The sequence below is a fragment of the Ammospiza caudacuta genome, chromosome 2 (assembly GCF_027887145.1).
Source record: "Ammospiza caudacuta isolate bAmmCau1 chromosome 2, bAmmCau1.pri, whole genome shotgun sequence".
NCBI classification, from domain to species: domain Eukaryota; kingdom Metazoa; phylum Chordata; class Aves; order Passeriformes; family Passerellidae; genus Ammospiza; species Ammospiza caudacuta.
In genome coordinates, this window is record NC_080594.1 from 121,144,358 (window position 1) to 121,156,457 (window position 12,100).

At 52.5% G+C, this 12,100-nt stretch overlaps 1 protein-coding gene across 2 annotated transcripts in view; it reads left to right on the forward strand.

Moving 5' to 3' along the window:
- The window catches only part of ITSN1 (intersectin 1), a 112,596-nt gene that overhangs the window by 83,463 nt on the left and 17,033 nt on the right, over positions 1–12,100 (forward strand). The window contains exons 25-29 of one of the 2 annotated variants that reach the window (XM_058800342.1): positions 225–270; positions 2,758–2,879; positions 4,552–4,666; positions 7,038–7,229; positions 7,469–7,755. In XM_058800342.1, coding sequence (XP_058656325.1) covers positions 225–270; positions 2,758–2,879; positions 4,552–4,666; positions 7,038–7,229; positions 7,469–7,470 — 477 coding nt within the window. In that variant the 3' untranslated portion in view covers positions 7,471–7,755. Of the gene's footprint in view, positions 1–224; positions 271–2,757; positions 2,880–4,551; positions 4,667–7,037; positions 7,230–7,468; positions 7,756–12,100 lie in introns of those variants that run through there. The other variant, XM_058800341.1, reaches the window with a different exon arrangement.

Below are 12,100 nucleotides of genomic sequence, written 5' to 3' on the forward strand. Positions count from 1 at the left end.
AAGGAACTAAAAGTCTGCACTTCTGCATTAACAAACCATCCATTTCACGCTTGGTATTTATTCCCAGATGTTTATTGCCATCTAAAATATTAGGGTTTCTGTAAGAACAGGATTTCTGTGAGTTTTTGACTCACATGCTTGTTGAGTGAAGCTTTGTAAATCATTTTCATGTACTGGAGAAAGAAACCTGAGTGCTAAACTTGCCTCTTGTTCTCCATTTCAAGGCTCCAGGAGCAGCTGGGAAAACAGGAAGCTTAGGGAAGAAACCTGGTGAGTCAAATATTGTGGCAGCACCTTCTCTCTGTTCTTAAGTGTTCAATTCAATGGCAACAAAACCTTTTCCATGAAAATAGTGTTTGCTCTTGATCATCTTGGAGTGGTTTGCACTGATGAAAACCATTATCAAATAACTGGAATAAATACAGTTAATAAATAATGTAAATGTAATAAAAGAATTCATCCTCTAATCATTCTAGTGTGTCAATCACTAAATAACATGTAGCTAGAGAATGAAACTCTGCTTGCTCAGAGGTGGATGTGAACTTCCTGCTGGGTTGCTCAGAGAGCAGAGGGAGCCATTCCCCATCCCCAGCCCCTCTCCAGGTTTCTTAGCTGTGGAAGCAGCAGACAGGAGGGGGAATTTCTCATTGAATACAGCAGGTGTGGCAGGGGAGTGGGAGGTTTAAAGAGAGAAAAGCCAGGAGCAGAGTCAGTGCTGGGTGAGGGCAAACCAGGGAGGAGCTGGGCTGGGAATTGGCTCTGCTGAGAGGGGCAGGGCTGGATGGGACACTGGCTATGAGGAATTGTTCCCTGCCAGGGTGGGCAGGCCCTGGCACAGGGTGCCCAGAGCAGCTGGGGCTGCCCCTGCATCCCTGGCAGTGCCCAAGGCCAGGCTGGACACTGGGGACAGTGGGAGGTGTCCCTGCCATGGCAGGGGTGGCACTGGGTGGGCTCTGGGGTCCCTCCAGCCCAAACCCTTCCATGGCTCCATTCCATGGCTCCATGGCTGTGTGTGCTGACCCCAGACCCAGTTTAAAGCCCCTTTGTCACCCCAGGCTTCCATCCCTGCCTGGCTCCCCTGTGCCTGCCCTCCTGAGGGAGGTTCTGACCCTGTGTTCTCTGCAGCCCTTGGATTGCTCCTCATCCTCCTCATGCTGCTCATTTGTGTCTCAGTTGCTTCTCTGATCATTTTTCATGTTCCTACTGATCCTTTCCTTCTAAATCTCACATCAGTCATTGATCATTTCCCTGCTGGGCTCCACCTCCCTTTGTATCTCCCCTGCCCCAGAGCCTCCCTTGTTCCCAGCCCTGCAGGGTTTGTGGTTCCTGGGGATGAATCCCTGAGGGCTGGGACTGCCCTGGGTCCCTCAGGAGGCCCCAGCAGCCCCAGCCCCACCCTGGGGGTGGTAGATGTGTCCCCCTGGGCCTGCACATGGCCTGGGGACAGGGCTGGGGACAGAGCTGGGGACAGGGCTGGGGACAGGGCTGGGGACAGGGCTGAGCCTGGGACAGGGCTGAGCCTGGGACAGGGCTGAGCTGGGACAGGGCTGGGGACAGGGCTGAGCTGGGACAGGGCTGAGCTGGGACAGGGCTGAGCTGGGACAGGGCTGGGGACAGGGCTGAGCTGGGACAGGGCTGAGCTGGGACAGGGCTGAGCTGGGACAGGGCTGGGGACAGGGCTGAGCTGGGACAGGGCTGAGCTGGGGACAGGGCAGGGCTGGGACAGGGCTGAGCTGGGGACAGGGCTGAGCTGGGACAGGGCTGGGGACAGGGCTGGGGACAGGGCTGAGCTGGGGACAGGGCAGGGCTGGGGACAGGGCTGAGCTGGGACAGGGCTGAGCTGGGACAGGGCTGGGGACAGGGCTGAGCTGGGGACAGGGCTGAGCTGGGGACAGGGCTGGGGACAGGGCTGGGGACAGGGCTGAGCTGGGACAGGGCTGGGGACAGGGCTGGGGACAGGGCTGAGCTGGGACAGGGCTGAGCTGGGACAGGGCTGAGCTGGGGACAGGGCTGAGCTGGGACCGGGCTGAGCTGGGACAGGGCTGAGCGTGGCTCTGGGAGGGCACAGAACTCTGCAGCTGCTCTGGGGTCCAGAGCTGGGTTACTGTGGGACCTGAACTGTTCCACGAGCACTGGGGGCAGAGGGAACCCCAGCACAGCTTGGGGGAATTCCCTGGAGCTGGCAGCTCCCTGCTTCTGGGCTGGAACAGAGATTTCCAGGGAAATCCTCTTTGCTGCTTGGGAAAAACATTCCTTTTGGGGCCAGGTGGTGGGAAATTCTCTGCCAGCCTTGGTTTGCACCTCTGGGTGCAACTTCATTGTTTTGTCATTGGTGTGTCTCCTCTCCTTAGGGAGCGAAATGCAAAGATGGATTTACTGGAAAACACTGCATTTTGAGAGTTGTACTACTACTACTACTACTACTACTACTACTACTACTATTATTATTATTATTATTATTGTTATTATTGTTATTATTATAATCATCATTATTATCATTATTATCATTATTATTATTCTCTATTTCAAACATTGTTGATCTCTTACCGCAGAGCTGCTGCACCTCTGGTTTATTCTTTATTCTCTGAACCTCTCATTTATTTTCCAGTTCCCACATGTATTCATGGAAATACATAAATCCATAACAGTTTTATGGAAAGGAATAACACAGTCCTATAGCAGCAGAATTAATGTTGGATAAAATGTGCTCGGATTTTTTTTCAGATTAACCTTTTCTTTCCTCCTCTGCTTCAACAGAAATTGCCCAAGTTATTGCCTCTTACACAGCAACAGGCCCAGAACAGCTGACTCTTGCTCCTGGCCAGCTGATTCTCATCAGAAAGAAGAATCCAGGTGGTTGGTGGGAAGGAGAGCTCCAAGTTAGTTCCTTTTTTTTTTCCTAGTAAAATCACATTTTTTTAAAAAATGTTTTTTAGTAGTGGGGAAATCCTTTTCCAGCATTCCATTGGGGTTTTCTCTCACTAACCTTGGTGCTGTTGGTAACTTTTACCTCTAAAGAGTCTCCATTAAATGTATTTTAAGACAGAAAAGAAACTTCTCTGGGCAAGAGCTGCCACAGTTAGCACTGAGCAGCTGCTGGGAGGCCTGAGACAATTCAGTCTTGGTTGTGTAAATGCTCAGATGTAATTTAGATGCTTTAATGCCTTACATGTGGTTTTACAATTGGGTTTTATTTTCTTAGCAATCCCTGACTGTTGTTTTTATTCTCCTGCTCCACACTTGGGGGTCAGGGTGAAGGGAAAATAAGGCAAATGTTTTTAGCATTAAGCATTTAAGCTTTAATGCAGTGTTCAAAAATATCTTAAATTATCTAAATAGTCTTTAGATCAAGTGTTTTCTTTTCAGTAAAGGTTTAGACAGGGAAGAAAGTAGTTCAAGAATAGTGAATCCTTTAGATTACTTTTTTTTTTTTCCTATTAAAGTTAACAATCTGATTTTCAGAGGCAAAATTCTCCTTGCCCAAAATGCCAACCTTATTCTAACACAAAGAGAATAAACAGTTAAAATCATTCTTGAGGTAGAGTTGGAAGCTAGGATTCAAAGTTCTGGAAGAGCCTTTTTACTGCAAGGAATTTTTATGGATTTGGTTTGCAATGGACATTGGGTTTGGGGGGATAACAGGATGAAGTTTCCTGCTTTGGTGACACAAGGCATTGGAAAGCTTGGATCTGTTTCTGTAAAAAAAAGAGGAAATTTGGATTCTGGATCTCTGTTTTAACTGTCACAACCTGGGGATCTATTTTAATGTAACAGGTGTAATAATGAACAAGTGTTTAACTAGAAATACTAACAAGATTCTATGTTAAAAATTATAACATTCAGCTAGTGGCACAGAACAGCTGAGTTCTCCCTCCTCAACTCTTTCCCAGCTGGGCTGGGCAGTTCTGAACCCCTAGAGCTGCCCAGGCCCTGGCTGAGCAGTTCTGAGCAGTTCTGAGCAGTTCTGGGCAGTTCTGAGCAGTTCTGGGCAGCTCTGCCCCTGTCCATCTCTGCCTGAGCAGTTCCTGAGCAGTTCTGGGCAGTTCTGAGCAGCTCTGCCCTGTCCATCCCTCCTGAGCAGTTCTGGGCAGTTCTGAGCAGTTCTGGGCAGCTCTGAGCAGTTCTGGGCAGTTCCTGAGCAGTTCTGGGCAGTTCCTGAGCAGTTCTGGGCAGCTCTGAGCAGTTCCTGAGCAGTTCTGGGCAGTTCCTGAGCAGTTCTGAGCAGTTCTGGGCAGTTCCTGAGCAGTTCTGGGCAGTTCTGAGCAGCTCTGCCCTGTCCACCCCTCCTGAGCAGTTCCTGAGCAGTTTCTGGCCAGTTCTGAGCAGTTCCTGAGCAGTTTCTGGCCAGTTCTGAGCAGTTCCTGAGCAGTTTCTGGCCAGTTCTGAGCAGTTCCTGAGCAGTTCTGGGCAGCTCTGAGCAGTTCTGCCCTGTCCATCCCTCCTGAGCAGTTCTGGGCAGCTCTGAGCAGCTCTGAGCAGTTCCTGAGCAGTTCTGGGCAGCTCTGAGCAGCTCTGTCCTGTCCATCCCGCTGACCCGCTCTGTCTCCGCAGGCGCGTGGCAAGAAGCGCCAGATCGGTTGGTTCCCGGCCAACTACGTCAAACTGCTGAGCCCTGGCACCAGCAAGAGCACCCCCACGGAGCTGCCCAGGCCTGCAGCACCCTCAGGTGAGCCCTGCCTGCCCCTGGCACCCCTGCCCTGCCCGCTGTGCCCGTGCTGGGCCTTCAGCTGGGAGGGGTGTGGAGCTCCAGAGCCTCTGGGGCGTTCCTGCATCCCCCAAAGCATCCCTGAGTGTGGGACAGGAGCTCTGGGGCGTTCCTGCATCCCCCAAAGCATCCCTGAGTGTGGGACAGGAGCTTTGAGCTCTGGGGTGTTCCTGCATCTCCCAAAGCATCCCTGAGTGTGGGACAGGAGCTCTGGGGTGTTCCTGCATCCCCCAAAGCAGCCCAGCCCTGCCCTGAGTGTGGGACAGGAGCTTTGAGCTCTGGGGTATTCCTGCATTCCCCCATCCCAGCCCTGCCCTGACTGTAGGACAGGAGCTCTGGGATATGTCTCCATCCCCAGCCCAGCCCTGTCCTGTGGGACAGGAGCTCTGAGCTCTGGATGTGTCTCCATCCCCAGCCCAGCCCTGTCCTGTGGGACAGGAGCTCTGAGCTCTGGATGTGTCTCCATCCCCAGCCCAGCCCTGGGTGCAGCAGGAGCTGCAGAGGCTCAGGAGGACCCAGGGCTGCCCCTGGGGCTCCTCTCCTGCAGAAGCCCCAGGTGTGAGGTGGGCCAGACCCCATGGGGAGGGACCTTTGCTGTGCAGGTTTGGGGAGGGACTCAGGAACATCCCCACAGGACCTGGCAGGGCCTCCCCAGAGCCCATTCCATGGGGCTGTGTCTGGCACTGCTGCCCGGCCCCTCTGGCGGGTGTAACAAAGATCCAGCAAATGCCTCCCTAAAGCCCCATGGAATTCAGGCTGGGAATGGCAACTCAGCATTGAGGCACAACTTTTACAAGGAAATAGGATGAGATTTTTATGTATTTTTGAAATTATTCCAGGTTTGATAATCTGTGGCTTTCCCCATATGCTAAATTTTACAGAATAAAATTTTAGCACTTTTTGCAGAACATGAAAATCTTAATCAAACTGTAATTAAAAAAGGAATAGCTGTTTGGCAAATTGAAATAGGTTGCTGGCTTGCTACAAGGGTGAAAATAAAAGCAAATTTTAGGATTAATCCACTGGAGAGAAGCTGCCAGCAAGGCTCATTAATGGGAGTCTGATGTGTGGTGGGAAAAGCAGAAGCCCTGTGGCCTGGCAGAGACAAAACAGCAGAGAAATAGAAGGGATTGTTGGTTTAACTGAACAGTCCTGCTGCTCTAGAGAGCTTAGGGAGCTGCTTTGTCAGGAGTGAGCAGGACCAGCTGGATTCTGGGGTTGGATGAGTTCCACTGCAAGGGAATAGAAAATCCCTGCTGGAACCAGTCAGCAGAGCAGCCTGGATGGCCTGGGATGCTTTTGTCCAGTTCTGTTCATTTTCTCTTGTATTTCCCAAGATTTTTTTGTTCTGAAAACCTCACTGAGACAACAAAGGCATCACCATTGGCTTTTTTTGCATTCTGCAGCTTCCAATAGTGGAAGTTCCAATGTGTCCCAGACTTTCCTGTCCACCAACCGGTCCTGGTGGGGCTTCCAGGCCAGGCTGGAGCACCCTGAGACAGTGGGAGGTGTCCCTGTCCATGGCAGGGGTGGCACTGGATGGACTTTGAGGTCCCTTCCAACACAAGCCCTGCTGGGATTCCATGAAACTTTGGGATTTTTAAACCCCTGGAGTTTGAGCTGAGCCCCAGGGTGGGCTGGATGGGGTCCTGGATGGACACTGAGCACACCCAGAGGGGCCAAGGAGGCTGGAGAGGGAACACAAACCCTGTGGGGAAGCCCTGAGGGAGCTGGGGGTGCTCGGCCTGCAGAAAAGGAGACTCAGGGCTGCCCCCATCACTCTGCACAGCTCCTGAAAGGTGCCTGTGCTCACCTGGGGCTGGGCTCTTGCTGCAGCAGCACTGACACACCCAGAGCACACAGCCTCGAGCTGCACCAGGGGAAATACAGGCTGGAGAGCAGGGAAAAGGTTTTTGCAGCCAGGGTGAGAAAGTTCTGGAATGGCTGCCCGGGGAGGTGGTGGAGTCCCCATGCCTGGGTGTGTTTAACAAAGCCTGGATGTGGCACTGGGGCCAGGGTTCAGTTGGGGCTGGGCTGCACTCGATGGTCTGGAAGGTGTCTCCCAACCCAGGGATTCTGGGATTCCCTGAGCTCTGTGGAGCTGTCCTGAGCCATGGGCAATGTCCAGAGGTGACCTCTGCCTGTGGGCAGGCCAGGCTGGAGAGCAGGAAGGTTCTTGCCCAGAGGGTGCTGGCACTGCCCAGGGAATGGGCACGGCCCCGAGGCTGCCGGGGATGCCCAGGCCGGGTCTGGGGGCCCTGGGCAGGGCAGGGTGGCTCAGGGATGCCCCGGGGGTGGCTGCAGCCCCAGGTGACGCCGTGCCCTGTCCCAGTGTGCCAGGTGATCGGCATGTACGACTACAGCGCGCAGAACGACGACGAGCTGGCCTTCAGCAAGGGCCAGATCATCACCGTGCTCAGCAGGGAGGACCCCGACTGGTGGAAGGGGGAGGTCAACGGCCACGTGGGGCTCTTCCCGTCCAACTACGTGAAGCTGACCACGGACACGGACCCCAGCCAGCAGTGTGAGTGTCCCCGTGTCCCCGTGTCCCCCACATGCAGCATTGCCGGGCCCCGCCGCCCCCGGGGCTCTTTGAAGACCTTTCTGTCCCCGCCGTGTTTGGTTGGTTTTGTTCCCATCCCCCCGCACGTTCCCCCTCCCCGTCATTTTTGCTCCATGCCTTGCCACGCCTGCCTCATTTCCCCAGCTTGAATTTGCTCATTGTTTTGTTTTGCTTATGTGTTGTTTTCCTCCTTTTTCTAGGAATCATATGTTGTCCATCCCCCACTCAGGCTTGAAAGTCCTCAAAGAGACCCACTATCCCATAGCAGTGCCCAGAGGGATGATGGGAGATGCAGCCTTGATCATGTGCCTTCCAGCATGATCATCTACTGCCTTCTGAGTCAAGAACACACTGCACGGCAGTTTTACCTCATTTGACATTTAGTTGCATGGAATCGCAACGGTTGAGTTAATTACCGACAAAATTAAACTGATTCAAAACAAAAAACAACAAAACAAAAACACACACACGCAAAAAAAAATAAAAATCAGAGGATAGTGGGTCCTTTTGTGGCTTTCAGAGTTACCAAACTAATTTTTCCACCTTTGCACAGGTGCTTTTGGTAGTTTTAAAAATTATTTTTTAAAGATATATTCTAGCCTTTTAAAGGAAAAGTATAAATTTAATTTCTTCATTGCAATTTTTGTTTGTGCAAAAAGACCCACTATCAAGGAATGCTGCATGTGCTATTAAAATTGTTCCAAATGTCCATGAATTGGAGACTTTATGTATCTTTCTTTTTTATTGTTCACTTGTCCAGTGTTGTCAATGTGTCTTTTTTTTATTATTTTAATTTTCTTTTTTTTTTTAATTACAAAAGAACAGAAGGAGTTAAAATCAGTTTAAGGAAGTTTAAATGTGCCCAGTTCCAGGTATTTTGTTGTAGTTACTGTACTGTTTGTACCAGGTGTTGTTGTTGAGTGTGTAACCCATTGTGGGGAGGGGAGGTGCCCTCCCCCGTGCCAGAGGCAAACCTGGAGCGATGTTTTACCCAGCTCTGTTCATTTGGTTTTGCACATTGCTTGTAGCTGCAAACAGTGAGCAAACAGCCTGGTGTGTGTGTGGCCCTGGGTTTGTCACATTCCTGGGGCAGAAATGGGTGCAATGTTCCCTCCTGGGGCTGCCACAATTCCCAGTTCCCCCGGGGCTGCTCAGCTGTGGAACAACACCTGAACGAGTCATTCTCCTGACGAGAACGAATGTATAGAACTGAGCCCTGCAATCCATTGCCAATGTTTACATTTTCTAAAGCAGACTGTGGAACTGACACAGATGAGCGGGAGCTGGAGCTGTGCCTGGCTCCTGCTGCAGGTGCTGCCAGTGCCCTCTCCAACGCCTCGCAGAGCACAACAGAGCCCTGCTACTCCTGATTTACCACGGGCTTACTCCTGGTGTCTGTGTCCCCCTGTCCCAGCCCAGCTCCCTGCTCCCCACCCGTCCTGCAAAGGTGCACAGGACAAGTGAAGCTCCTTACTCAGTTGCACTTCAGTATTTCATCACTATGAATGTAAATTATATAAATATATAAAAACCTGCAGCTTTAACAACTGTAATCCAGCCTTTCCAATTAGTTCCATGTATAGAGAATTAAATCCTTCGTACAAAAGAGGCCGACAGTGTTTGTTGTTGTCTCGTTGCTGGGTCACACCCGAGGGCTTTGGCAGCAGCACTGGAGCCCTTTGCCCCTCAGGGACACCTGGAGCCCTCCAGGGACACAGGGACACCTCCCTGGCTCTTGGAGCCTCCAGGGACACCTGGAACCTCCAGGGACACAGGGACACCTGCCTGGCTCTTGGAGCCCTCCAGGGACACCTGGAACCCTCCAGGGACACAGGGACACCTGCCTGGCTCTTGGAGCCTCCAGGGACACCTGGAACCCTCCAGGGACACCTGGAACCCTCCAGGGACACAGGGACACCTGCCTGGCTCTTGGAGCCCTCCAGGGACACAGGGACACCTCCCTGGCTCTTGGAGCCTCCAGGGACACCTGGAACCCTCCAGGGACACAGGGACACCTGCCTGGCTCTTGGAGCCCTCCAGGGACACCTGGAACCTCCAGGGACACAGGGACACCTGCCTGGCTCTTGGAGCCCTCCAGGGACACCTCCCTGGCTCTTGGAGCCTCCAGGGACACCTGGAACCCTCCAGGGACACAGGAACACCTGCCTGGCTCTTGGAGCCTCCAGGGACACAGGGACACCTGCCTGGCTCTTGGAGCCTCCAGGGACACCTGGAACCTCCAGGGACACAGGGACACCTGCCTGGCTCTTGGAGCCTCCAGGGACACCTGGAACCCTCCAGGGACACCTGGAGCCCTCCAGGGACACAGGGACACCTGCCTGGCTCTTGGAGCCCTCCAGGGACACCTGCCTGGCTCTTGGAACGTGGTTTCCCTGTAACTGCCCAGATCCATCGTTGCTCCCTGCAGCCTTTGCCCCTCTGGCTCAGGGAGGATTGCTGTGTGTCCTTGGACTCTGGCAGGTCCCTTCCAGCTCAGGGTGTTCTGGGATTCTCTGATTCCCTGCCCAGGGACCAAGCAGTGGATTTTGATTTTTTTTTTAATTAGATAAATTAAATATTCTTTCTTGGTTTGCTGTGGAGCCCTGGAGGGGTTTCTCTTAAGTTCCACCCCATTGGCTCCTTCTCCTGTTCCTGTGCCTGAACATGGGTGTTCCTGGATTTGGGATGTGTTTTATGCCAGAAGCTCAAGTCTGAAAATATGGACAACTGCACAGATTTTCCTTCCTTTTAGGACAATATTTAAATAGTAATACATCTTCTGTTTCTACCATAAAAAATAATTCTTCTCCATCATGGCCACTTGCTGCCAAGTGCAGAAATGGAGCAGCACATCCCACTGGTGATTTTCAGGGCTCTCTGAGGGGATGGAGCCAGCTTTGACTCCACTCTGTCAGTGTTTTGTGCATTAATTTGCACGAGAGCCTCTCCCTATTTTCCCATCCTGAGCTGCTGGGTTGAAAACCTGACTCACTGAAAGCTCTGGCCCTTAGGGACATTGAGGGTGCTGTGACCTCAGACCAGAAGTGCAGATTGGATCTGTGTGAAATATTTGCAGTGTTTCAGCTGTGGGGGATTCAGGTGCTGCTCTTCTCTTCCTCTTCACATGCAGTGAAGCTCCTGCAGTCCCTGAGGGTGCAGCTTCTCCCCCTTTGTCCTCAGGGCTGGGGCTGGAGCCCCCCAGGGTCACTGGGAGCTCCTGGGGCAGCTTTGGGAGGAGCAGCCTGGGGTCCCTCACAGGGAACCCCAAATCCCCGGGGCTGGCACAGCCCTGCCAGCCCATGCAGTGCCAGCTGTGCCCTGTGGGCACCTCGTGCCCAGCCCAGAGCACTCAGTGCCACCTCCAGGGCACACCTGCAGGGATGGGCACTGCAAAGCTCCCTGGGCAGCCCCTGCCAAGGCCTGAGCTCCCTTTCCATGGGCAAATTGCTGCTGCTGTCCCAGCTGAGCACACACCAGGCACTGCTGGTGCCTCAGGGTGAAGTGGAACATAAATCCCATGGACAGAGTCCCAGACACTCCCCTGGGGCTTCAGTGACAGATGCTGGGATCCCTGCAGTGTTCATTCCCTCCCTGAGTCCCCACGGGGGCTCTGCTGGCTCAGCAGGGAGGGTTTCATCCTCCTCCTCCTCCTCCTCTTCGTCAGGGACTCTCCCTGAGCTGCAGGGAACAGGGCATTGCAGTGACTGCTTTATTGTCTTTAGGGATATCAATATATAAAAAGAGATATATGAGAAAGGGAGCCTGGCGGTGACTGCCCCAGCAGCTGGGGCTGCCCTGGGTCCCTGGCAGTGCCCAGGGCCAGGCTGGAGCAGCCTGGCACAGTGGGAGGTGTCCCTGCCATGGCAGGGGTGGCACTGGCTGATCCTTACAATCCCTCCCCACCCAAATCAGCCTGGCATTCTGGGCATTGGTTTTGTCTTCACCTCCCTGTGCCAGGGGCCTTCTCCCATTGCACGGGAATTGTCACTTGAGGGAGGAGAGGAGACTGGAATTCCAGAGGCTGCCAGCGCTGCTGGGTTTTATTCTTCACTGGTTTTATGTTTGTGGGAATTCCTTCTGTATTCAAGTGCTGACAAAGAATTCCCATGGATGTTCTTTCAGAGAATTTGTTCTTTTCAATGCTTGAAATCTGTCCAAGAGAACTCTAAGTCTGAAATGTGGGTTTATCAAGAATATTTTGCTTTATATTCAGGATCAGTTTTATTTAAACCTCAATTCTTTTGGAGATTTAGTGGCTTTACTTTCTGTCCCCATGAGCTCACTGAGCACATTTTATTCCCATAAGAAAAATGACTGAATTTCTGGTTTGGTTTTAAAGCACTTTTTAGTTCTTTGTGGTTGTTGACTCCAGCTATTTAACTTGTTAAATAGCAACTTCTGTGCAGTAAATTCAGATGATAAATTACTTTTTTTTAGACAATTTCAGTAGATTCAGGAACAATATACCTCAAATATTACTGAGTAGAATTGACAGGGCATGGTAGCAAAGGGCTCCTCAGCCAAACACGGTGCTGAGGTGACCTTTGGGTTTCAGGACGTTGTCCTGGGGTTCCAGTGGAAATGGTTTTCACCAGGACTTCACTGCCCACCTGGGGACTTCAATGAGCAAAGCTCCTGAACTGAGCTGGGAATAAACCCCAGGGAGCCCCCGGTGCCAGCCCAGAGCCCACCAAGCCCAGCCTGGGCATCCCAAAGGCTCCTGGAGCTGTGGCAGCCTCGGGGCCGTGCCCATTCCCTGGGCAGTGCCAGCACCCTCTGGGCAAGAACCTTGCCCTGAAACCCAACCTAAATCCCTGCAGGCCCAGCCCCAG